Below are 27,535 nucleotides of genomic sequence, written 5' to 3'. Positions count from 1 at the left end.
AACACAAATGATAATTATTAGTAATCATATTAAGAATTTACATGTTGGACCTCAAACATTATTGTTTATTATAAGACAAAGATTTTGGCCAATCAATGGCAGATCTATTTGTAGAAAAGTAGTTCGTGAGTGTTTGTCGTGCTTTAAAGCTAAACCAATAACTTGTGATCAACTTATGGGTGATCTACCCAAAAGTCGTGTGAGTCAAAACTTTCCATTTGCCATTTCAGGTGTGGACTTTTGCGGTCCATTTACAATTAAATACAAGAACCAACGGAAAGGTACTTTTCAAAAAATTTATGTCGCGATTTTTGTATGTTTCGTCACAAAAGCGATTCATTTGGAGCTTGTGACAGAGTTGAGCTCTCAAGCATTTATAGCTACATTAAAGAGATTTTTTTCGCGTAGAGGAAAAAGCAGTATTCTGTACTCAGATAATGCGACTAATTTCGTTGGGAGTAATAATGAGTTACAGCGATTATTTAGCTTAGTTAAAAATCCTGATAAGAATTTATGCAATTATATGAGTCATGAAAATATCAAATGGAAATTTTTGCCACCTAGGAGTCCGAATTTTGGAGGGCTCTGGGAAGCTGGAGTGAGATCCTTCAAATATCATCTGAAAAGAGTAGTGGGTGATAAGAAATTAACTTATGAAGATTTTTTGACTGTAACTACTCAAATTGAGTCAGTTTTAAACTCAAGACCGCTTACCCCGTTATCTTCAGATGCCAATGATTTGAGCGTTCTCACTCCAGGCCATTTCCTGATCGGAAGACCGTTCACATCAATTGTTGAACCAGATGTAACCAATGTATCTGATAATAGGTTGAGTTTATGGCACAAAACCACTAAATTCGTGCAATTAATATGGAAAAAGTGGCACAAAGATTATTTGTCAACTTTGCAACAAAGGTCGAAATGGTACATTGAGAAACAAAACATTAAACCTGGAGATGTGGTTTTGATAAAGGAAGATAATTTGGCTATATGTAATTTTCCAATTGGTAGAATTGTGGAGGTCTTTCCGGGAAAGGATGGCAGAGTTCGTGTTTGTAGTATTAAAACGAACAAAGGGATCTTTAAAAGGCCCATTTCCAAGATTTGTTTATTGCCAATTGAATGAATATTTTTTTAAAAAAAACTTTATATTACTTTTCATAATCATGTAAAATGTGAAATTTATCGTGTAATAGTAATTGTTTAGTATAGTAATATTTGTGTAATAGTAGTAATATTGTTGATAGTTGTAGTAATATTGTTGATTGTTAAAACAATGCAACGCCCGGCGGTATGTATCCGCACGGATTTGTAGCGCCACCTAGTATAACTTGTAACACTGAGAGAAAAAGAGTGTGTGTGGAAGGAGAGCTGTAACGAGCTACAAAAAAGCTCTCTTCCAAATAATAATAAATAAATATTGTGAATTTACAGTCCGCTTATTTTCTGTTTATTGAGCGAGTTCATATTTACCTGAGCGTCGACACATTTTATGGAATTAAAATGAAACAAATTACCTAACCGTTTAAAATAATTTCATAAATCCATTATATTAACGTTTCTAAAAGAAATTCATCGAATTATTTCCTCAGTGATTTCGCTATATGCCAGGAAATATAGCCATTTTGTGCGCTTTAAGAAGAACATGGCTAGTATTTGTGCAGAAAACTTTTCTGCGGAAATATTCCAAATTGCATTCGCCAATCGAATTGTAATTTTGTTTCTATAATAGTTGATTTTAGAGCTCAGAGTAAATAAACGAAGAAAATAAAATTTTTGTCAATTTCGAAATAGTTTGAAAGTTACAGCCTTTAATTTTGGAATTGTAATTTATAAGAATCCAAAACTTGGTTTATATTTCTGAATAATATTTGTTTTGTGCTGTCTTTGTTTCAAACCTTCTGCGAAAGAATCATCTATTAGACTTGTAAGAATATAAACAAAGGAAAAAGAGCAAAAATAATTTCCCAAGAGGACGCCACCTGCGGGGGAAAGTTTTCATCGCAAATTCTCTTTCATCTCCAAAACTAATTTAAAATTTAAAATGAAGAAAAGTGAATTCAGACAAACATAGAGTAACTCATGAAGTTTCAATCGCTGATTTCTTTTTCCTTCTAAATATCAAAATGCAAACAAATTATTGGAAGACAACTTCTGTGTTCTCCTAAATTAACTTCTCATACTTAAACTTCTAATTATTTTGCATTTACTTCTCCTAAATTATCTTCTCGTGCTTTAACTTCTAATTCTTTTGCATTTACTTCTCCTAAATTATCTTCTCGTGCTTTAACTTCTAATTGTTTTGCATTTACTTCTCCTAAATTTTCTTCTCATTCTTTAATTTCTAATTGTTTTGCATTTACTTCTCCTAAATTTTCTTCTCAGGTTTTAATTTCTAATTGTTTTGCATTTACTTCTCCTAAATTATCTTCTCATTCTTTAATTTCTAATTGCTTTGCATTTACTTCTCCTAAATTATCTTCTCGTGCTTTAACTTCTAATTGTTTTGCATTTACTTCTTCTAAATTATCTTCTCGTGCTTTAACTTCTAATTGTTTTGCATTTACTTCTCCTAAATTATCTTCTCATTCTTTAATTTCTAATTGTTTTGCATTTACTTCTCCTAAATTTTCTACTCATTCTTTAATTTCTAATTGTTTTGCATTTACTTCTCCTAAATTTTCTTCTCAGGTTTTAATTTCTAATTGTTTTGCATTTACTTCTCCTAAATTATCTTCTCATTCTTTAATTTCTAATTGTTTTGCATTTACTTCTCCTAAATTATCTTCTCATTCTTTAATTTCTAATTGTTTTGCATTTATTTCTCCTAAATTTTCTTCTCATTCTTTAATTTCTAATTGTTTTGCATTTACTTCTCCTAAATTTTCTTCTCGGGCTTTAATTTCTAATTGTTTTGCATTTACTTCTCCTAAATTATCTTCTCGTGCTTTAACTTCTAATTGTTTTGCATTTACTTCTCCTAAATTATCTTCTCGTGCTTTAACTTCTAATTGTTTTGCATTTACTTCTCTTAAATTATCTTCTCGTGCTTTAACTTCTAATTGTTTTGAATTTACTTCTTCTAAATTATCTTTTCATGCTTTATTTTATTTTGACATATTAAAAATTTCTTACCAATATTTGAAATTTTATGGCTAGGTCAGTTTGAACTCACCTTTTCTTTAATTTAAATTTTAAATTAGTTATTGATGTGAAAGAGAATTCACGATTTCCCCCATGGTATGGTTTAAACAAGAGTGGAAACATGAGAAAAATTTCTTTTGTAACTTCATGTTTTCCTCCTGTTTATGTGGCATTATTTTTAACATCATTAGTGCTGCTTTATTTATGTTTCATTATTAGTGCTCGTTATTTTCCAGCTTATATACCCAAGTCAAAATTTTTGATGGTTTTCCATTGATGGACCAACATAATCTCGATGGTAACTATCAATAATTCCATCATGAGCATTTATATTTTTAATGGTAACCAACATAAGTAACCATCACCCCAATGTAGGAATTCGGACTGATTAATGATGGTCCAACATAAGAATAGCAACTTGTTTTGATGGTTTGTTCATGTTGACCCATCAGAAATTTCCATCATAGTTTCTCAGAAATCAAACGTTGGAGCGATCATGTGGGAACTGGTTTATGATGGTCCAACATTAAAACCCCCAAATAGTTCTGAGGTATATTCTTGAGAACCAACAAGAATTCCCATCATGGAAATGTATAGTTGGTACCATCATGAACCAGCACTGATCCTCTTGGATTATTGGTCCATGAGAGTCAAACTTCTCTTGATGGTTAACCATCACAGCATTAGAGTAGCATTTTCCGTCATGAAATGATGGAAGTTTGTTGGCATATCAAAAACCATGATTCATCTTATGTTGGATGACGGCGACAGTCAAATAATGTTGGACCATCATGAATCGCACTGAAGCCAACTTAAACCATCAAAATTGTTTGACGGGACCATCAAGAATTTTGACTTGGGTGGAGTTGACCTTTTCTTTACTTGGATTCGTGTTTAACCCTTGTTTAGGTGTGACGGGGGCAATTATGCGGATTGACAAAGATGGAGGATCCGAGGGAAACTACACAGTTCTTGCCTGGACACCTACTCCCTCTGACCTGAAATTGAAGGCTTATTCCGGCCATCCTGATCCACCCTATTGTATGTTGCCCGTTGGCCGCTTCTACGCCACTGACTCTGGAGAATTGGTAAGGGACATTTTATGTTATTTTTTTAAAATTGAAGGTTGTCAGTTTTTTAAAAGAATTTGAGGATATGAGCATAAAAAGTCACCATACCAGAGGAGAAACTTTTCATGACAACACAAGTCAAAATTGTTGATGGTCCCATCAAAATTTTTTGATGGTTTATGTTGGCACGATTCATGATGGTCCAGCATCATTTTGATGGTCACAATCCTCCAACATTTTCCATTCTGCTGTCATGGTGTTTGATATGTCAACAAACTTCCGTCATTCCATGATGGAAAATGTTACTTTAATACTATGATGGTTAACCAGCAAGAGAAGTTTGATTCTCATGAACCAACAATCCGTGATGGTTCCAATTATAAATTTCCTTGATGGTTTAATGGGAATTCTTGTTGGTTCTCAGTAATTTGAACCATCATAAATCAGTCCGAAGTCTTACATTGGAATAATGGTTGTCCATGATTATTCCAACATTTCATTACTAGTATACTAAGGAAATTCGCGATGGTCCATAATGATACAGTATATTTCCATGATGGCTTTAAAGATATTCTTGTTGATTTAGCAGGAATATACCCTCAAAACCATTTGGTTTTTTTTTATGTTGGCCCATTATAAATCAGAGCAAATTCTTACATTAGAGTGATGGTGGTTCATGATTGTTCCAATATTTTCTTTCTAAGAAACTATGATGGAACTATCTGTTGGTTCAAGATGAACAAACCATCAAAACAAGTTACTATTCTTATGTTGGCCCATCATAAATCAGACCAAATTCTTACATTAGAGTGATGGTGGTTCATGATTGTTCCAATATTTTCTTTCTAAGAAACTATGATGGAACTATTTGTTGGTTCAAGATGAACAAACCATCAAAACAAGTTACTATTCTTATGTTGGACCATCATAAATCAGTCCGAATTCCTACATAGGGGTGATGGTTTCTTATGTTGGTTGCCATAAAGATTATGTTGGTCCGTCAATTTTAAACCATCAAAAATTTTGACTTGAGAAATTAGGCTTCAACTCGATTGGTAATTTAAAATGTGAATTTTATAAAAATTACATTATTTCATTCCTGTTGCATAATCCTGAATAATCCGGTCATATTTTGTTTGCAATTTTAAAATTTTGAAAAAATAAATTCAGCATTTTAAACTTTATGGTTTGCTTTAGAATTACCTTAACATCTTTACTTTACATGTTATGTGTGTGAAAAAAACTTGCTACAAACGGTTTCTCCCTCGATATGGAGTCCATTCCAGAAGATTTTTGAAAACATCTAAAATTATGTCATGGCAGAATGAAATAAAATTCTGCAATAATAGTAGAATGTTTTTGCCCGTGTTCTTTTTAACACTAAACATGCCATAACCGGTCAAATGACCGTTTGAGAACTTTTGCATTGAAAATGCTCTTATCATCTTATCGTTTTTGTACATTTGACTTCATGGCTATTTCTAACAATTATATACAGTTAGTATTCTTTTATTTGTGTATTTAGTTATTTTTTGTATTTTGTTTGTTTCGAATAATACTTGTTGTATACCCACTTCTACCACAACCGGTCATTTGACCGGGAGAACACTTTATTGTTTTATAAGGTTATCGGATCAGAAATGACGATGTAATGCGTGTTCAACATATTGCATTCGATTAGTTGCACATTTCTGCAAAGACTGTTGCGTATTTTGTTCAATCAGAATAACGGTGAATTCAAATTTCAAGAAAGTACCTGAAATTTTAGATTGGCATTTTCGTGTCAGAAAAAGAGACCAAAACTAAATGTTTTGGTAAGTAGCTGATATTTTATTTTGAAAGGTTTACTTCATTTCTAACTAACTGTTAGTTTTTGCGCAGAAAAAAGTTCCTTAGGAGAAATAATATTAATTATAAGAATAATTACAAAAATTATAATTCTTATTTATTCTTATAATTATAAGAATTATAGAACTAATAATAATCAGAAGAAATAATTTTTGCTGAAAATATACAATGGAAAGACCCTGTATCTGTAAAAAATGCGTTGAGCATCGAATTAAAAATTGTTATTCTTTGTGTTTGTATTACATAAAAATTAGCAATATGCAAATTTGTTTACTTATAATAAAGTTTTTTTTTAGTTTATTTATTTCCTAACATCCATATTTCATACATGCAATCAAGAATCATAAAGTCCTGTTATTTGACCGTCTATGGTGGAAATAGATATATATTAAGTGCTGGCGTGTTTAGTGTTAAAAGAGAAAACTGCTGCAAAAAAACATTTCGTCGTAACAGTTTACTTAAAAATATATCTACTAAAATATTGTTTTGTGTTTTTTACAAGAGGTTTTCCTTAGAAAGAGATATATTCTGGGTGATACCTGATAAACCACCTGTTGACGAACCCCCTTGTGGATTCGATGGCAGTGGATGCACGGCAAGTCCAGGTACACTTCTTTCATTTATTTATTTATTTTGCATGTTTAATCGTGTTTTCTCGAAAGGTTGGAACTAAAAATACAAACACGGCAGTGTGGTTCACTGTGTAATAACTCCGGGGGGGGGGGGGACCGATTTTCAAAATTATTCATTATTTTATTTTTATATTTTATAACCGTCGTTGAACAGCAGACCCAATTTTTGGGTTTACTACTTCTAATGTTCAACTCCGTAGCCTTGTAATTTTGAACCCAATCCGGAAGAACTCCCGGATTAAGTAGTAGGAGAAATTTGCCTTTGTGGAGGACTTTTTTTGATGGAACTAACCCACATTTGCATTACATGGAGAGGAAGACCACGAGAACCTCCTACGGTTAGCCTGACGATAGAGGGACTCTGTCCCATGATCCGCCTGCCACTGAGGATATTTTACGTCAGCACTGTGGTCGGTGCAAGTGCAAGACGGATGCGGATTCGTTTTGACCAGCCATCGCCGGGGATTCGAACCCGGTTCACCTCATTGGAAAGCGAACGCTAGTCAAAATTTGATAACTTTAACGCACTTTAACGGACCGCCAAACTGGTTTTGAGCACGTGATTGGAAGACACTTATTTCGACTGGAGTAAGATTCTCGTGAAGTTAATTGAAACCCTCTTTAAAAATTGGTTAAATATACTGTTGGGCCGTTGAATATAAAGAAAAATTCATTTAAGGATGATAAGTAACTTTCACTGTTAGGCCTGTTTATGGTTTGTCCATCGAAAGAACTCTCCTCGCCCCGCTGCTGCTATGGAAACAAGAAATAGCGCATTTTAAAGAGGGGAGCTTTTTTCTTCCGTAATTTCCTTTCTCTCGCTGACCGGGAGCAAAGCCTGTCTTAAATAATGGCCCAATTTGAAATAGTTATACCTCGTTACCATAGTCACCCCCACCACACCAGAAGAATGGCTAGGGGAGTTCTTTGCATAGACAAATTAGAGGGAACTATTGTTGAAATTGGGATATTATTTACATATGCTCATCATTTAAGTGGCATCTTATTGATATCTTTTTAAACAAAAACGCTAAAGTTAGTTAAACGTTAGCTAAAAAAATACTATAATAGTGTTTTTATAGATAAAAATGTATTTTAACTGAACTGGTTTAAATATTAAAATTCCATATAGATATAAATTCAAATTCTTGCTTAGTTTTTTAGGATATTAAAATTTAGCTTAAGATTATTATCACTAATATTTTAAATGAAAATAAAATGAGCTTTTTTTTAAAAAAAAAAAAAAAATTATCCATTATGCAAACTAAATTGAGGATAGAAAATTTCAATCCTATGAGAACAACATGGTAACAAAATAAACATTTTTCTAATATACGTGTTATCTCATTTAATTCTTTTCCATGTTTGGAAGTAATTCTACGTTTTCCAAATTGTTTGCACTTTTTAATATTTTCTCATAACTGTCAAAATATTTTTTTTAAAACCTGAATTGTTAATTTTGATAATTATTAAACAATGTTTTGTTTCAGATAGAGTCAAAGAATACATACTCTTATCACTAACAACAACACTTATAACCATTTCCCTTTTTGTATACATACTATACAAGTAAGTTAAATTTGATTCATTCAATTTTATTATTAATACTGTAATAATTATATCAGGGCTCGAAAAACTGTCCGTCCGCCCGTCCTCGGCGGTCAAAAATTTCCCGCGCACAACAAATTTCTCGAATACATCTCGAATTTTGCTTTCTTTCGTGCGGACGGCCATTTTTCCGTTAATGTTTGTGATACATTTTCAATTTTAGTTATTACAAGAGTCTAGCGCCTCACTTCTAAAATGACCCTCTAATCTGGAAATACAGCAACATACTGCGCATGGTGGAATTGATGATTTTTCTGTCTCGGTGTACTGCAGCGGTTGAAAGAGGCTTTTCAGCAATGAACTTACAAAAAAACACATTACGTACTGGTCTTAAACAATAAGCGTTAAACGCAATTATGAACATCCACCTAAATGGAAAACCCCATTCAGATTTCTGTGCAGAAACCTCTGTAAATCATTGGCTTGATTGTGGAACTGGCAAACGTCATATTTGATTCATTTAAAAAACGCAGTACCCTCGGATAAATTGACATTCCAGATAACTTGACTTTTGTTATTTAAATTATTTCATAAAAGAAGGAGATTATTTCATAAAAGAAATTCTAGGTTTTACTATTAGTAACCTAGTATTTCTTTTATTACTGTATAATATAATCCTAGTATTTGTAATCCTAGTAACTACTAATTCATTGTGCAATTTATATAAATGTTAGTAATAAATAAGAGAAAATTATATTTTTATTTATTTAGAAGCGACGGGTTAGTTTCAAAGGAGGACGGGTAAATTGTTGGACAAGCCGTCCTCGGGGACGGGTAAAATTTCTGAGTTTTTTCGAGCCCTGAATTATATTAATGCTTGTTATTTAATATCATTTTTGTTTTATAAAATTACTGTTATTCATTATATTCTGAGTATGATAGAATATAGAATTTCATTCGATATTCTATCATACTCAGAACTATCATACATATATATATCTATCATACATATATCATATATATATATATATATATATATATATATATATATATATATATATATATATATATATATATATATATATATATATATATATATATATATATATATAATGTTACAGCGAATGTCCGAAATTTGTTACATCCGTTTTGATATTAATTTATTCGTTGGCTGAAGAAAAGATTATATCTTTTTTTTCCGGTTTCTTAAATAAAATTTTATTTTTTTTTATTTTTTTATTATATAAACTGTTGTTTGTTATTTTTTTACTTATTATCCCCCCCCTTTTTTTTCATATGTCTATAATGTTTCTTTGTTTTATTCTTCATTTTGAACATATATATATATATATATATATATATATATATATATATATATATATATATATATATATATATATATATATATATATATATATATATATATATATATATATATATATATATCTGCTGTTCTTGACTTCCTCCGGTGAATGTGGTTTTGTGTAAGAAATAAAAACGTAACTTGAAAAGCTTTTAATTGATTATTCCTTAGTTGTAAACTGTATCAAGGTACACTTAAAATATTAAAAAAAAATATTTTGTTTGAACTTTTGGTTATGTTACTATAGTAAGTTTCACGCAGCCATGAATATTTATGTTTTTCTCTGCACAAAATATTATTTCTTTTAAAATTGAGTTTGGAACTTCTAAGTGTTTCAACACGAAGCTTTTCAAGACAAAGATGTAACTGGCATGTTAATAGTGTAACATAAAACAGACATACTGTGGTTTCATTGCTATTATGAAGCACCTCCGTTTCATTTCTGATACACACAGACTCAGAAATGAGTTACAACTAGCAAAAAAACTGATTGGCTAATTAGTGAAGGAGAATATGATAAAACAAGATAAATAAAAACAGTTTAGAGATGAGTGGAAAAGAAGAGAACCCAAAATATCGAAATTATGATAAATTCTGTGAATGGCAAGAGAAATGGGATACTGGACAGGTCAGTAATAATGTTTTAAAATTGGTAAAAATATAAATCGATTCCCAAAACTCTAGTTCAGAGGCTAAGAAGAAATGTTGAATGATTTGAGCAGAAGTAAAATCAAATCTACGATTGAATCTTCAGTTATATAGGGCTATGAAATAGCCATTATAATTAAGCTTTGGAACGTATAAATCACCATGGTTTTTGTAATGACGGTGATCGTTTTATATTTATTAGTGGATTTGCTCAGGTAACATTATTGACTTTTTTGGCCGTTACAAATGCATCTTAATTTGGATGTAATGAAATGATAATTGTCTCAGAGAAATAAATAAAATCTTTTAAGAAAAATTGATTTACTAATTATTGAAAATGGCCGTAATTCAAAAGTATAAAAATAACTAGGAGGCTCCGCCCCTTGCTCGCTAACGCTCGCCAACCCCCGAGAATTGCTACGCAATCCTATGTGGTTCACGCCGTGAACCATGGCTCGCTGCGCTCGCTCGCCAATGAACACGATGTTCTAGCACAAAGACATAATATATTATCATCAAAGACATAGTATTTTATCATCAAAGACATAGTATTGTACTTATGTAGAAGAATTCTACCAATGTTCTTATTGGCTTTTAAAAAAGTATATTAGCTATTTAGATTGTACATGGTGAAAAAATCAAAACATTAGCTAAATAAGAAACATATTAGCAAAATAAATTATCAAATATTGCTTCACTAATATTCTGCATTTTAAAGCGTGAAAATTCGATGCATAAATAAACGCGAAATATAAAAAAATTCAATGCATTCAATTCAAACACTTAAACGTTTTTTAGACGTTTAGGTAGCTCCCAGTAGAAAAATATCGATTCAACAGCGGCCTTTTAAAGCATTCTCACTTCAATTAATTAATTAATTCCTAATTGAGTTTAAATTAAATATTGTTATGTTTTTAGTGCATGAATCTGAATTGAACAACCTGATAATGCTCACTCTGGTTATTGTTATCTGGTTGCTCACTACGTGCTCTTGCGCGCCGAATCCAATCAATTAAAAGTGAAAACTGTTGCCAGCGCGAGAAAAGAAATATCATCGGTTTTATTGATACATACATACATACGTACGTATTAGCGTTTTATATAATATAGATAAGGAAAATAAATCTTTTAAAGGGATCAAGATAAAACATTCTCTTACATCGAGAATTTTAGTTAGCATTTTTTATATTTAACAGTATTGACTAGGATGCCCAATAGCCCCCCCCCCCAGTCGTCAAAAATTGGAAACTGGAAGTGAATGAATTGTTCCCAACGGACAGTTACGAGCATGGGGAGTGATCTAAGGTTGGTGATTTATCAAAGGAAAACATCGCCGAAAATGAAGCTAACACCCCATAATCAATACATACTTTGGTGATCGCGAATCGCCAACATGACTTTGAGAATTAGTTTAACCATGTAACTGAAACATATAAGAAATAAAGAGTTATAAAATAGATTTTGTTTTCGATTAGTCGCGACATTGTATTAATGCGTCTCACATTAGTATTGAAATAAAAATTAGCCGTTTTACATGAATCGATAAGAAAAGAATAACATATTTTATATTCGCTTTGTATAAATTTTAATAAAATTTAAACAATTAATTTAATTTAACTAAAATTCAGTTAATAATGATTTTAAAAAAATAGTGCGCGGAATCTCTCCACGCGGAAGAAGTTAAACTTCGTTACCTGCTACGTTAATTGTAGAAGAATCAGCAGTCGTAGAGGGATCACTAGTTCTATTCAACGACTCTTTTTCTTTTCCGCTCGCTTCCGTGTTCTGTAATAACGGTAATATTGTGCATTTTTCCCTCGTGGACCACTTGAACCAGTGAAAGTGCTTGAGGTTGCCTCATCGTCTCACCCTGGAAAATGTATTTGTATTAATAATGTATGTGAATGCGTCATAATGTAATTTCAGAAGAGAAAACCTAACAATCAATTGATATTCACAAGAGACGTACCTTGACATAATCTTATAAATCCGTCGCATTGTCCGTGGGATTGATTTCACTAATTTTTTACAAATGTTATCCACTAAATTTGAAAATAAAAAATACTACCCTATTAAATTATATGTGTATCAAATCAAACTAAAAAAAAAAGTATTTATAGAAAAACAATACTTTTATTATTTTTATGCTAGTGAGAACCAAAACAATATGGAAATGAATGAGGGAAAACTGGATCCTACCGCGTGATTTCCTGGCCAATAAAAATGTAGCGTTAAACGTTTAACGCAACCTTGTTGGAAGTCGCATAAGAAGTATCACTTCAAAAATAAGCTAAATAAAATAAGAAATTTTAAGAGCTAGGAAATATATGTAATGCCTATTGTGGCATCACAAATTTCATAATAATTTGTTTTTAGTAACTAAGACAAAAAAAGGAAGAAGAAAAAATCTGCACAGTTTTACGCAAAAGTAAAAATTCTACAGTTTAGAAATATTTGAAGTGTTACTGAAGTAATATTTAGCCCTGGAAGTAATAGGGGTGAAATTCATTTTTGCCTAGAAAGTTGATATGTCTCCCTACTTTTTGTAGTAGTCACAGTTTTGTGGGGAAAATACCTATTTTACGCGTTTGAATTTCAACATTCATGCGCTTGTTTCGAATAAAATCTTTTCTATCTTACTAATTCGGTGTTCATTTATTTTATCCTCATTCCAGAAAAAAAAAAACTGAAAGAGAGATAGATAGAGCTCTTTTTCATGTATGAACGCATTTATAAGCATTAGTTTTATTATTAAAGATTTACACGTGCATCTAAATTACGAAATAAAAAAAGAACTAGAATTATGCTACGGTCGTTTTCGTAACTTCTTTTTAATAAGTGTCTCCGTAATCATGCTTTTTAAAAGCTAATATGCGTTAATGATTTTTCTTTTGTTTCTTTAATGAGCATGCGTTTTTTTTTATTCCTCTATTTTTCAATATAAAGGTTAAGAGAGTCTGTAAAAATTAAGATAATCTCTTGAACTTTAAAGTATAGTAAGAAAGGAATTATTTAAATGCGAGTTCCATATAAAAACTTTTATTAAAATGCTTCCGCTTTCTACTTGTCAATATTAATACTTTATTTGTCTCAATGAGCAGGAAAATTAAGGAAACATATTAAATTTGCTGATTCAGGCATAAAACTTCTGCCGCATTTTGGAAGAGTTAATCGGATTTTACGATTCAATTCTTGCCAAAAAAAAGCAATAGGATAAATCCTTCTATAATTACCACGTTATGCGTGTCGAAATTATTTTCACTTGGTTTTTGTTTATAATTGTCATTTTGTAAAGCTGGTGTAAAATGAAATAGAGTTTTAAGATTTTAATTGCTTTTAAACGAATATTTAAACATAATGAAATATATACATAATTCATTTTTCTTAATTTTTCTTTCATATTTTTTATTTAACTTAACTGAAGAAATAATTTTGCAGCGATTTTTTTTGTGACATTTTATTGAATTTAAGCCAACCTATTTAAAAACTTTTACTCTACCAGCAAACACTGGCATGTTTTAAAACTAAAATATTATCCATTCCTAGAATGTGACTTAACTTATTTTTATACTAGAAAAGGAATATTATTATTTTTTTTCCAATGTCCTCCTGGTGAGTGATCTTTCATCATACAGACATCTGAAGCAGTGGCCCCCATCCCCCCAAGCTCTTGGGTGCATTCACCCCCCCCCCAAAAGAAATTGCTAACTTTCCCCTTCCATGTTAGTTTGCCAGTTGCTTCTTTTACGTATGTACTTAAAAAAAATTCCCTCGTCTAAATTCCCCTCCCAAACTATTCGTTTTATTTAGTGTAAAAATGTCCCCCCCCCCAAGCTTTAAGTGGGAGCATCATGCGCCCACCTTTCCCCATGATGGGGGCCCCTTATCTGAAGGTCAGATTTGTTGGCGACTTTTTCAGGGGCACCCTATTAGGTGGGCCAACGTTGCTCCCACAGCATGGACAGATAGTACGGAGAATAAAAGAACATCCATGCCTTGCCCGGGATACGAACCCAGAATCTTTCTGATGCAAGATCAGTTCCCTAACCCCTACACAGGCCGGTCGGTAAAATGGAATATTATAATTTTGATGATTAATAATTTTGATTCATTAAAAAACATTTTGATTGAATTAATAACTACATAATGGAAAATATAATTAACAGAAAATATGATTTATGTTTTGAAATTAGGAGTACTGAATCAATAAAATTAGGAGGGGTGTAAGTAGGGAGCGTATTTTAGTTTACATTCCAGTCTTGCCAAAACTCTTGGAACCCATTCGCTCAAAGTTAGTCGCTGACTTATTTACTATAATAAAACTCTGCACTCAATAATTTTCATTTTATTTCTAAAATTGACTTTTTGTGAACTTCTTTTTGCAGGAATGCCTTTCAATAATTTTATTTAAAGTATTTTTGTGTGTTCTGACAATTTTAGTTTCTCCAGTAAGGCGTGAAAATGCATTTTATCCCTCGACCGCTGTTATTTTATCTTCTTCTTCTGTTTTTCTTTTTTTTTCTCTTTCGGCTTCTGAAGTTTTTCTAGTTTTGTTTCTCACCTTTATTTTTCCATCTTTCGTTGGCAACTTTACATTTTCTTTTTTTTTTATTTCAAACCCTTTTTGTTTCTTTACATTCTTGTTTCGCTAGTCTTAAAAATGGGCGCCTATTTTTGTAGCGCTCGAAACTTGTCGACTGTTATTTCTTATTTGCGACCTCTTGCGCGACCGTTACTGGCGCGCAAGGAACTACATTACAGGGACGCCACGCCTGTTATGTTTTTTTTCCTTTATGTTCTCATTCGTTCCTTTCCTTTTGTGGTGTAGAGGTCTTTCTGTAACTCTGGCCATTGGAAATGGGGAAAAAAAATTCTTATTTGTTTATTTACGATGTGAATGAAGTTTTCAGTCAAGTAATATCACTATATCGCTTATATACAGTGTATATTCTTATAATAAATTAAGTCCCTTCTTAAGGAATTGTCAACAGGTAAACAACAATTTAATGTTTAGTTTTCGTACCATATCATAATTAGGTGATACATCAATCAAAAGAATTTTTCACAAGATCGAGTACAATGGGGACCTTTGGCATTTATGTTCTTTTTTAACCCCTACAATACCCTATAATAATGGAAGAGACAATTTCAGTTTATATCAATCTTTTTTAAAAAAATTTCAGAAATACTTAGAGAATTTATTTCTTAACTTTACAGGTGTTTGGGTAAAGCGATTTCTAAAATTTTTCAATAAAGTTTAAACTTGTTGAGGTTTAAGAGACCGGCCCTAAATTAGGAATATATATGAGTACTAATAAGCTTGTAATTTCTATCGATTACTTAGATTGGTGTTTTTCTGATAATTGCAATAAAATTTCGATAACCAAGATTAAATATTTTAGAGGGAAAAAAAACTAATCTTTCTGTTATATGTGTTTTGCTATAACTTAAAAATGTTCAATAAAGCAAATCAAAATATTTGGAACAGTTTTTAATTAACTATAAAATTTCGAAAAATCAGTTAAAAATTGCCCAAGATATGAGCATTTAAAGTATTTCTTTCATACTGCGCGTGCGTGGAAAATTTAACTTTTTTGTCATAATTTTGTAGCAAATCGTATTTAGCAATCAATGAAAAGAATTAAATTTGAATAATAATCGACAAAATTAAGAAAAAATAAACTGCAATTTTCTACGATTTTTTTTACATTTTAAAATAATAAGTTTGGTGTTCATTAAAAATTTCTCCTAAGAATTTGCTTAATTTTGTTGTATGGTTTTCTATGTTATAGGAATGTAAGATTTTTTTTTTAAATGTTTATATTTCGAGAAATATTTGAGCTACGCTTACGAAATTTCATGTAATTATTACAAATAATAAGCAAAGTATAGAATCGAGTTTATTGTTTTTAATTTTATTGTTATATTTTCTGGGATAGGATGTTCAAATTTTTAATAACAGTCACACTAAAAAAATTGTTTATTATTTTTTTTATTTAATTAATCTTATGAGATCAATAAATAAATTTTTAATTATAGTTAAACTAAAAAATGGTCAAAAAATCCTTATTTATTTAATTTTTTATCTTCTAGAATGATGGGGGCAGAAATGCTTAAAAATATTACGAAATCACTCCAGAACATAACGAAATGACGCCAATGAGCGTCATTTCGCTATAGTTTGGATTCATTATGTTCTAAATTATTTTTTAATTGGAAGGCTTTTTTAACAAAAAATATAATTAATTATTTTTTTATTATTATCATAATAATTATTTTTATTATAATATTATAATAATTATTTTTATTATTATTATAATAATTAGTTTTATTATTATTATAATAATAATTATTTTTATTATTATTATAATAATTATTTTTATTATTATTATAATAATTATTTTTATTATTATTATAATAATTATTTTTATTATTATAATTAGTTTTATTATTATTATAATAATTATTTTTATTATAATTATAATAATTATTTTTATTATTAAAAAAGATCTAATGAAATATTTTGAATGATAGCAAGATACTTCATTCCTTCTATTTTTTTTATTCTTTTTAACAAATATAATATGCTTGTCTGCATTTTCATAATTGAATCAATTAAAAACTTAAATTATTTGTTACAAAAAAAATTAAATTCAGTAAACTCTGCAAAAAAAAAATAATAAATATATTTTTAAAAAAAAAGTCAATGACTATCAAACCCTATCGAAAAAATATTATTTCAAGTAAGACGGATTTGCGTAGTTTCCCAAACCCCTAACTGTAACAGGGGAGGGGCACATCTAGCTATAAAGACCTGTGTTACTTGTATGAAGCTGAAATTCTCCCAATTATAGCGTGGAGATACTTTAAAACAACGCAATTAATACCGGCAGCTAATTTTAACTGACAGCTGATTGTAACTAACCTTCATGATTAATTATAGCGCGGGAATTGTTGCTAAGTATTTTTTTTTAAATTCTCCAGCGGTCTGATATTAAATAAACTGTTCAACAACTTCATCGAAATAAATTTAAATTAAACACCCTTACTCCAATTTAAGAGGATGCCACATCGCGTTAGAAATTCTTCCTCACAAACACTCTTTCACCTCCATAACTAATTTAAAATTTAAAGTATAGAAGTAGTGAGTTTAGACTAAGCAGAGTAAGTTTCAAATAATGAAAAAAAAAAATTTCAAAACGACAAAATGCGAGCAATTTATTGGAAAAGAACTTCTCCATTGCGTAATCATAAGCTATCGTCTCATCATTTATTTTCATTTTGAAATTTTTTTAACAGTATTTGAAACTTCACGGTTTACTCACTTTTTCTATTCTTTAAATTTCAAATTAGTTATGGAGTTGAAAGAGTATTTGCGATCAAAAGTTTCTCCTAGGTATGGCGTCCTCTTAAATGCGTAAAATAGATCTTCTAGGAAAAGGGAAATGAAATACAGTTTCTTATGTCCTATGCTATTTTATTTTTATTTTATAACCATTGTTGAACAGCCGACCCAATTTTCGGGTTTACGACTACTAATGTTCCACTCCATAGACTTGTAATTTTGAACCCAATCCAGAAGACAAGGGAACACCTGGATCAAGGATTGGGAGAAATTTGCTTTCGTGGAGGACTTTTTGGTGGAACTAACCCGCATTTGCGCTACATGGAGATGAAGACCACGAGAACCTCCCACGGTCAGCCTGACGGCAAGGGGACTCTAACCCATGATCCGTCAACCACTGAGGATATTTCACGTCAGCACTGTGGTCGATGCAAGCCGGATGCGGAATTCGTATAAACCAACCATCGCCGGGATCGAACCCCGGTTCACCTGATTGGAATGCGAACGCTCTATCCCTTGAGCCATCGCGGCTCATCCTATGCTATTTATTTTATCTACGAAGTTGGGAGCCGGGATAGCCTGGTTGGTAGGGCACTGGGCCCATGTCCAAGAGTTCGTGGGTTTGATCCCCGCCGGCCGAAGATTCCCCGTGTAGTAAATGGTGACTGATGCACGTTAAATTTGTAAAGCCGCTAAGTCCTCCATATTCCCATAACAAATCAATACCTCTGGGGGTGCTGATCCAGGAGTTTCCTCGTCTTCTGGATTGGGCTCAAAGTTACAAGGCTTGAATCGTAAACCCAAAAATTGGGTCGGCAGTTCAACGACGGTTTTTTTTAAAAAAAAAGGGGGGGGGGGTGATTTTCGTGAAGAATCAGTAACGTATTACCACATAATCATACTGCATTTGCAATTATTTGGATAAGTAACTTTTAACCGTTTTAATGAGTCATTATTTTAGCTAGCATTCATGAAACGCATTAGCTATTAAGATTTTACTGTCTTTCGACAGTTTGTTAAAAATAATAATAAAGTTGGAGTTTTAATCAATCTCAACTGTACAGTTTGATATTAACTGCCAAACATCTACTAACTGATCAATCAAAAGCTTAATTTTTTTAAGCTTAAATTTTTAATATGGTGACTACATTAACTTAATATGGGATAATTGTATAAATTTTATACGGGTTTTTAACAATGATATGTTTCTTATACAATACCTCTGCTTAAATTTTTTTATATGGTAACTACATTAACTTAATATGGATTAATTATATAAATTATACAAGGGTTTTTAACAAGGATATGTTTCTTATTCAATACCTCTGCTTAAATTTTTTATATGGTAACTACATTAACTTAATATGGGTTAATTATATAAGGGCTTTTAACAATGATATGTTTCTTATACATTACCTCTGCTTAAATTTTTTATGTGGTAACTACAATAAATAGTAGCAGTCAATAGCTCAGGTTGCTCCAACAGGGAAAAAAAAGTTTAAATATAATAATAATTCATCAGATTTCAAATTTGTATTTTACATATAGAGTTTTCTAATGTCCTTCTTTTAATAAAAGTAAGTATTCTGAAAAGTAACACTTTTGTTGTTGTGTTTGTGTTTTGTTTTCGTGTTACATAATGTGTTCCGCTTTTAATATATATTTTTAAAAAAAAATATTTCCTATGATGGTTCACATTATATGTCATATGTTAATAAGTAACGAAAAAACATGAAGTCTATAGAAATATAACGAGACACACCTGAGACAAGTAGGACTAAAAACGAAACGGTGAGGAGTTGAAAGAAGATTAGAAGCACTTCTAAAGATCATTAGAAGCACTTCTAAATTTCCTCAAGAAATCAAACTGGTTTTAAAATTCATTTATATCACCTTCCTCTTTATTGATACACAGTTTTCTTTACCGTTTTTGCTTAAAGATGCTTATTTTCGACTTTCATTTTTTAAACGCCCTTAAAGGTGCTTTTTTCATTGAGTGTTTTTAAAAAAAGTGCTTAGATTTTTGTTCTTTACAATGTCGATTTTCACCAGGTATTATGCAAAAGCGTGCTTTTCACATTGTCCTATTCAACGTTTTCTCAATACCACAGTCTGTTTCGGCACACAGTTAGTTCATAGCGTATGGAAGTGCCAATCATTTTACATGTTTGACAGAATACTTGGGAGTCCGCATGTGCGTCTACTGAGCTGGGTTCGGTGAGATTATTGCACTCTCATGTGCAATTCTGCTGCTGGGAGTCCGCATGTGCGTCTACTGAGCTGGGTTCGGTGAGATTATTGCACTCTCATGTGCAATTCTGCTGCTGGGAGTCCGCATGTGCGTCGATTGAGCTGGGTTCGGTGAGATTATTGCACTCTCATGTGCAATTCTGCTGCTGGGAGTCCGCATGTGCGTCTACTGAGCTGGGTTCGGTGAGATTATTGCACTCTCATGTGCAATTCTGCTGCTGGGAGTCCGCATGTGCGTCTACTGAGCTGGGTTCGGTGAGATTATTGCACTCTCATGTGCAATTCTGCTGCTGGGAGTCCGCATGTGCGTCGATTGAGCTGGGTTCGGTGAGATTATTGCACTCTCATGTGCAATTCTGCTGCTGGGAGTCCGCATGTGCGTCTACTGAGCTGGGTTCGGTGAGATTATTGCACTCTCATGTGCAATTCTGCTGCTGGGAGTCCGCATGTGCGTCTACTGAGCTGGGTTCGGTGAGATTATTGCACTCTCATGTGCAATTCTGCTGCTGGGAGTCCGCATGTGCGTCGATTGAGCTGGGTTCGGTGAGATTATTGCACTCTCATGTGCAATTCTGCTGCTGGGAGTCCGCATGTGCGTCTACTGAGCTGGGTTCGGTGAGATTATTGCACTCTCATGTGCAATTCTGCTGCATTTTGCAAGATACTCTCAATTTCAGGCTTCATATTCCACCCTCTGATGTCGAACCGAAAAATGTCTCGATCATGTTAGATTGACTAATATAATCAAGAAAAGAGTTCTTTGTTATTTAGTTATTAAGTAGTTATTTTATCACGATCATGTAATGTCTTTGAAAATTATTTTGCATTTTGTTAGTGTATATAGTGCTTGAAAATATTTTTTGAGTGCTTAAAAAGTACTTAAAAGGTGCTTATTTTTTGTTGAAAGATTCGGCTACGCACCCTGTTGCATGAAGGGTGGTCATTACGAAGTACCCCACTTCGTATTGAGAGTTAGTTTGACTAAGACTCTGAAAATACCTATTAAAAGTGGACATAATGAAACATCCTGTATTGTATTCATGATTGAAAGAGAAAACTCTACATGAAACTGCTTTTTGAACAAAATTTAGTGCATACCACACACTATCTCTATTTAATTTGACGTGTCATTTCAGAAATTGGAAATATGAACAGGAGATCGATGGTTTGTTATGGAAATTGGAAAGATCTGAAATCCAGAGGTATGGCCAAGATGGACTAGGAATGATACATTATAGCAGCCGGGTAAAGATTAATTAGAATTGTGTGTTTATATATAACATTATGTTTGCAGATAAATACATTGCTTTGTAATACACTCATGGACAAAAAAATTAACGCACCAAGAAGGAGTCGTCAAAATGAAACGAAATTTTACATACGTAATGACTACTTTGATGTAAGTAAATGATTAGAAAATCAAAGAAAAAGGATAATTTATTTCAGAGAAGAAGGCAAAAGAACGGAGGAGTTAATACCCCATTGGACCCCCTCTAGCGCGAATGCACGATGCGATACGATCGGGCATTGAGACATACAAGTTCTGTATGATGTTTTGAGACATTTTGTTCCATATTTGCTGTAACCTTGCCTCTAGTTCGTTCAAACTCGTGGGATACCCAACTCGCCTGTCCCAAATTATCCCAGATATGCTCGATTGGAGACAAATCTGAGGATCGGGCAGGCCAAGGAAGGATAGTAAAAGTACGGAGACAGTCTTGTGACAACCTTGCCGTATGAGGCCGAGCATTGTACTGTTGAAAAATGGCTCCTGGGAGCCGTTGCATGAGTGGCAACACATGTGGTTGCAGAATTTCATGGACATAACGCTGGGCTGTCATGGTGCCACGGAACAATACTAGGAGTGACCGTGTATTGTAGGCAATGGCAACCCATACCATCACACCACCTGTGGAAGCGGTGTGTTGCTGTACAGCAAAGGCAGGATTGAGGCGTTCACCACAGGATCTCCACACACGAACACAATTGTCATCCCTGCTGAGATTGAATCTGGATTCGTCGTTAAAGACGACCTTTCCATTCCGCTGCAGTTCAATTTCCTCGTGCGCGGCGAAACTCCAAACGGAGGTATTGATGGGTGAGCACAATTATTTCTTGGTGCACTAATTTTGTCCATGAGTGCACTATCAAACTTTTATTTACCCTTAACTATTCTACCTACCGATAATTATTGCAGAATGTTCACGAGAATCCTGTTACTCTGATTACACAGATAACTCACTTCGATGAGGGGTATATTTTATTTATATTAATTTAATATTGTATAATTTATTTTATTTATTTAATTTGATAGCAAAAAATATTCCTCTACGCATTAACAATATGTGCAAAAAATTTCAAGTAAATTGAACAAAAATTATGCCGCGTTGAACTTTTCGAATTTGGTAAATTACCGAAAAATAATAATCAGAGAAAACAGTAATTTGGAAACTTTTAACAATATTAATTTTTCTGTTATAGAACTGTATGTATTTACATTCATATTATAAAATAATAATTAAAAAATGTTTGGTTGCGTTTCAAAAATAATGTAACAAATACATATATAAATTTAATAAAAATTTTATCTTAAGACAATGTAAATATTTTTTGAAAATGTCGAATTCATTGACAATTTTTTTATTTCATAAATATGAATATTTTTTTTTTGAATTGAAGCCTTTGCTCACAAAACTATATGGTATTTAGCTATTCTGTTTTTTGTTTTTTAAATTTAAAAAAAAAACTTGAAATTTAAAAACAGAAATTAAGTCCCAAAAATTAAATCGATGATTCAACTCTTTTCAGAGATTCTCGATAGGGTTCAGATTCGGAGACTAAGCAGGCTAGTTTATTAGTATTATTATGGTATTCGTTTTGTTACCATAGAATACCTAGCGACATGATATATAGCGTAGCCGTCTTGGAAGTAGCTTAAATTCAACTCGTGAAACAACCGCCGCAACATTGGAAAACGCCGAATGTTTACATTTAAAAAAAAATAATAATTGCCTTAAAGAGCCGTGATGGTTCAAGGGATAGAGCTTTCCTCTTTCAATCAGATCAACCGGGTTCAAATACCAGCGATGGCTGGTCGATACGAATCCCATATCCGGCTTGCACCGACCACAGTGCTGACGTAAAATATCCTCAGTGGTAGACGAATCATGGGTTAGAGTACACTTGCCGTCAAGCTAACTATGGGAGGTTTTCATGGTTTTTCTTGCCATGTATCGCAATTGCGGGTTAATTCCATCAAAAAGGTCTCCACAAAGGCAAATTTCTTCAAATGCCTTATTCAAGAGTTCCCTTGTCTTCTGGATTGGGTTCAAAATGACAAGGCTATGAAGTTGAACATTAGTGGTCGTTAACACAAAAATTGGGTTTGCTGTTCAACAATGGTTATAAAATAAAGTACTGTTTTGAAATCATATTTGTATAATTTGATAACATATTTTTTGAAAGTATAAAAATATTTTTTTAAAGGCTACAATTCTATCTTCGCCAATATGTCGTAATATTTATTGATAGATAATGTTGTTTGATTTAACTCATCTTATATTTTCTCATTAAAAAAAAATCTGTTTTCTTCATGTCTAGTTAATTTATGAATAGCATAATAAATAAAACCTGATAAATTTGTTAAATTATTCAACATATTTTGAACTTGAACTCGTTAGTTAATAATGTGGTATTAAACAAGTATATAAGGACTTGTTGGGATTTGGAGATAAATAACGGTATTGGTCTTTAATTTTTATAAAAAGTTACTCAATTTAATGACAGTTTACAAAATAACAGTTAAATAAATATGTTATTAAATAATCAAAAACTTTGAACACAATTAAAATTCATACGTGTAATTCAAACAACTATGAACAATACTTCCTATGAACAATAACATGTATTTCCTGCGAACATTAACATGCATCTTTCTTGACGGGATTTAAATTTCTGACTTTCAATTATTAAGTATTACAAAGTATAGGAAGAGGTGGCAGCTGCTATCTGGAAGCTATGGTCGTAATAGTTTAAACAGGGGAGAGGACGTTAGCGCATACCCCTTAACGTTAATATCCAGGGGTCTGTCGAGACATTTTGTGAAGGGTCCGTTTTTGTAAAATTGTGAATATAAAATAAACGTTACGTCCCATTCTTTCAATCAGGGTCCGCTTTTGTGAATTTGTGCAAATAAGGTCCGTTATGGCAAAAAAAAACATTTTCAAGGAGTTTTTAAATTGTAAAGACATACAAGATTATGCTCAACACATAAAATTATAATAAAAAGAAATAAATTTTAAAAAATAAACAGCAATTTGCAGCTACTAAATTAGGATGCAACTTACAAATATTTGGTATTTAGCCTATAATGCTGAACGCAGAATATTCATTTCGGACGAATACAGGAAGAAGCGCTTGCCGAAGACAAAATTTAGTTCGTTTACATCTGTCTTTCTTCCCCCCCCCCTTCCTGGGAAGGGTTTATTGATTAACAAAACAATAATGAAGATAAAAAAATTTGTGAAGGGTCCGATTAAAAGAAAAATTATTTTGTGAAGGGTCCGTTTTTAAGTTAAAATATTTTGTGAAGGGTCCGTTTTTATAAAAAGACATTTTGTGAAGGGTCCGTTAACGGACCCAAATTTCTTCTAAACAGACCCCTGATATCTCTTTACCCTTATTTTAGCATATATCTGGTACATCTCTGGTACATTAACATATCTCCCGTATTTTAATATACGTATACTGTTTAAGCTATTGAAATACTTTTATTACTTTCACATGGAGCGTAGCGTTTTTAAAAATGTCGATTTTCGTTTTTTAAAAGCCCTTAAAGATGCTTTTTTTATTGGGAGTTTTTAAAAAGAGCTTAATTTAACCTTTACCGTGTCGATTTTTGCCACGTATTATGCAAAAGCGTAGTTTTCACATTGTTCTATTCAACGCTTTTACAATCCATTCGAACACAATACAGTTTGGCTTGCCGTCGGTCCATGGCGTATGAAAGCGCCAATCCTTTTACATGTTGGATGAAATATTTTCAGGTCCGCATGCTTGTATACTAAACTGGGTTCGGTGAGATTATTGCTCTCTCATTTGCAAGATATTCTCAATCCAAATCAACATAACGAGCTGTCTTCTTTCTGCTCCGTATTCTAGCCTAATTTTGTGTCTATTACCACATTAGGTGTACTTTATTTTATATATCCATCGTTGAACAGCCGACCCAATTTTGGGTTTACGACTACTAATGTTCAACTCCGTAACCTTGCAATTTTGAACCAATCCGGAAGACAAGGAAACTTCTGGATCAGTACCCTAGAGGTATTGATTTGTTATGGGAACATGTAGGACTTTGCGACTAGACAGATTTAACGTGCATCAGTCACCATTTACTACACGGGGAGTCTTCAGCCGGCAGGGATCGAACCCACGAACTCTTGGACATGGGTCCAGTGCCCTACCAGCAAGGCTATCCCGGTCCACATAAGGTGTAGCGAACAACAACCTTTTTACGTGCTGATCAAAATGGATGAAAAAATAAACAGAACGCGACAGAAAGAGAATGAGTTGAAATTGAAATTTGTAAAATATCAATGACCTGATATCACAATCATACAGTTATTAAATTCGATTATCCAAAGGTAACACGACGTAAAAATAGTTTTTTTTTAAATATAATTTTTTGCTTTTGATTACGAAATTAATAATTATAGTAAACATTTCTTGAATTATATTATAAAAAAAAAATCTCTTCGTAACTTTTAATATATATTTTTAAATGACGAATTCCTAAAATGAGTGAAATCGGTCAAATATATCTTGAGAGGTGAAATTGTAAAAATTCGACTTTTATACATACATTACTCAGCATGAAAAGGTGAAAAAAAATTTCCGGGACACCGTTCTTCTGCTTAACCTTTTACTTACGGCTGGTACAACATGTGGACCATATGTGATGGTACAACTTGGAACACCGTAAGCAAAGGGTTAAACTATTGGGACCATATTTTGCAGATGGAAGTTGTCTTAGAAACAAGGATAGAAATCCGTCGAAAAAAGTGTATGTGTATTCCGAGAAAGTAATGTGATCACTGGACGCAAAGTTTTTAAGGTGTAACTGTTTTTATATTGAACATTGTATGTCATTGTTCAGTAACATTTAGTTTTTTAATTATGTATTTTTATATTTATATTTTCTAGATGAGCTTAACTAGTCACATGTCAACAGAATCAAAAATCATTGAACAGATTTTTACTAAAACAGCCGTATATAAAGGACAGATCATTGCATACAAACCACTGCGCTTCTCCAAGAAAATTGCGGATATCCCCAGACAGGTTAAAAAGGAAATGAAATTGGTATGTTTTTTCGTATGTTTTTTTTGCAGTATTTATATTACATTTCTAAGATTTCCTTTTAAATTTAAAAAAAAAAAAATTTTTTTGCGTTTTAATGTTTGTTTTATTTTATTTTTTCTAAAAACATTCTTTATCGATTTTTAGTTTTGTTTGTAATTTTTTTTAACCTGTAAGGATATCGATAAAATTGACTTGATTATACAAAAAAAAATTTCAAGCATTTTTTTTTTGCGTTTTAATGTTTGTTTTATTTTATTTTTTCTAAAAATTTTTTTATCGATTTTTAGTTTTGTTTGTAATTTGTTTATAACCTGTAAGGATATCGATACAATTGACTTGATTATACAAAAAAATTTATGGAAACAAACAAAATAATAAATCAATAAAATAATAGAAAATGCGCATTGTATCATTCATTTTATAATAAATTCCATAATTATTGGCAGATAACGTATTTAAAAAATTCTAATAAATTACGTCTAACGTTGTCAATAAAATATCACAAAAAGTCTAGTATTTACATTAGTATATCTGGCTCCTAAGGATATAAAATCGTGTAAAATACAAGTAATACGTTTCTAAATTTATGACGGACCCGTTTCAAACTAAAGCCAGTTATTCTTCCTCCTAAGGAAGTAAGATCATGTAAAATACAAATAATACGTTTTTAAACTTCTCAAATTCTCTTAATTTATTTTTTGACGGTCCTCTTTCAAAATGATACCAGCTGTTCTTTCTCCTAACTTAATAAAATTGTTTAAGAAAACATGGAAAATATTAAACATTAATGCAAAGGCAAGAAGAAAAATTATTGAAATTAAATATTTAAAATAAATAAAAGCATAAAAAATATAGTAAAATGTCGGAAGACAAAAATTGAAAAGATATAATCTCTTCATCAGCTCACACGGTTATATCCGCTAAAAGGAGTGCTTTCTGATCTTACATCAATAAAGCAAAATTTATCAATACAATAGTGTGAGGAGCGCTCAAAAACATTTTAAACGAAATGGAACACATTAAGTAAAAAAAATATCACGTAAAAAACAGTATATATATATATATATATATATATATATATATATATATATATATATATATATATATATATATATATATATATATATATATATATATATATATATATATATATATATATATATAAATAAATAAAAAAATACAAGAAAACACTAAGAAAGTTAAGAAAAACAATAAGTATCATTTATTGCGCTTAAGCTGCAAGTAAACAGCACTCATTACAATAATTATGCTATATTCTGTAAAAAATTCTATGTGGAACTTTTAAATACGGAATTAAAAAATA

At 31.7% G+C, this 27,535-nt stretch overlaps 1 protein-coding gene across 1 annotated transcript in view; it reads left to right on the top strand.

Annotated features, from left to right (window-relative positions):
- The window catches only part of LOC107454842 (receptor-type guanylate cyclase Gyc76C), a 255,986-nt gene that overhangs the window by 179,047 nt on the left and 49,404 nt on the right, over positions 1 to 27,535 (top strand). Inside the window, exons 7-11 of the mRNA XM_087166312.1 lie at positions 4,054 to 4,232; positions 6,565 to 6,667; positions 8,185 to 8,263; positions 20,985 to 21,093; positions 26,053 to 26,211. Coding sequence (XP_087022438.1) covers positions 4,054 to 4,232; positions 6,565 to 6,667; positions 8,185 to 8,263; positions 20,985 to 21,093; positions 26,053 to 26,211 — 629 coding nt within the window. The remainder of the gene's footprint in view (positions 1 to 4,053; positions 4,233 to 6,564; positions 6,668 to 8,184; positions 8,264 to 20,984; positions 21,094 to 26,052; positions 26,212 to 27,535) is intronic.

The sequence above is a fragment of the Parasteatoda tepidariorum genome, chromosome 6, assembly GCF_982258835.1.
Source record: "Parasteatoda tepidariorum strain Cologne lab strain chromosome 6, Ptep-v5.0, whole genome shotgun sequence".
Classification (NCBI taxonomy): Eukaryota; Metazoa; Arthropoda; class Arachnida; order Araneae; family Theridiidae; genus Parasteatoda; species Parasteatoda tepidariorum.
The sequence above is the reverse complement of the archived record's forward strand: the minus strand, read 5'-3'. Positions and strand labels throughout refer to the sequence as shown.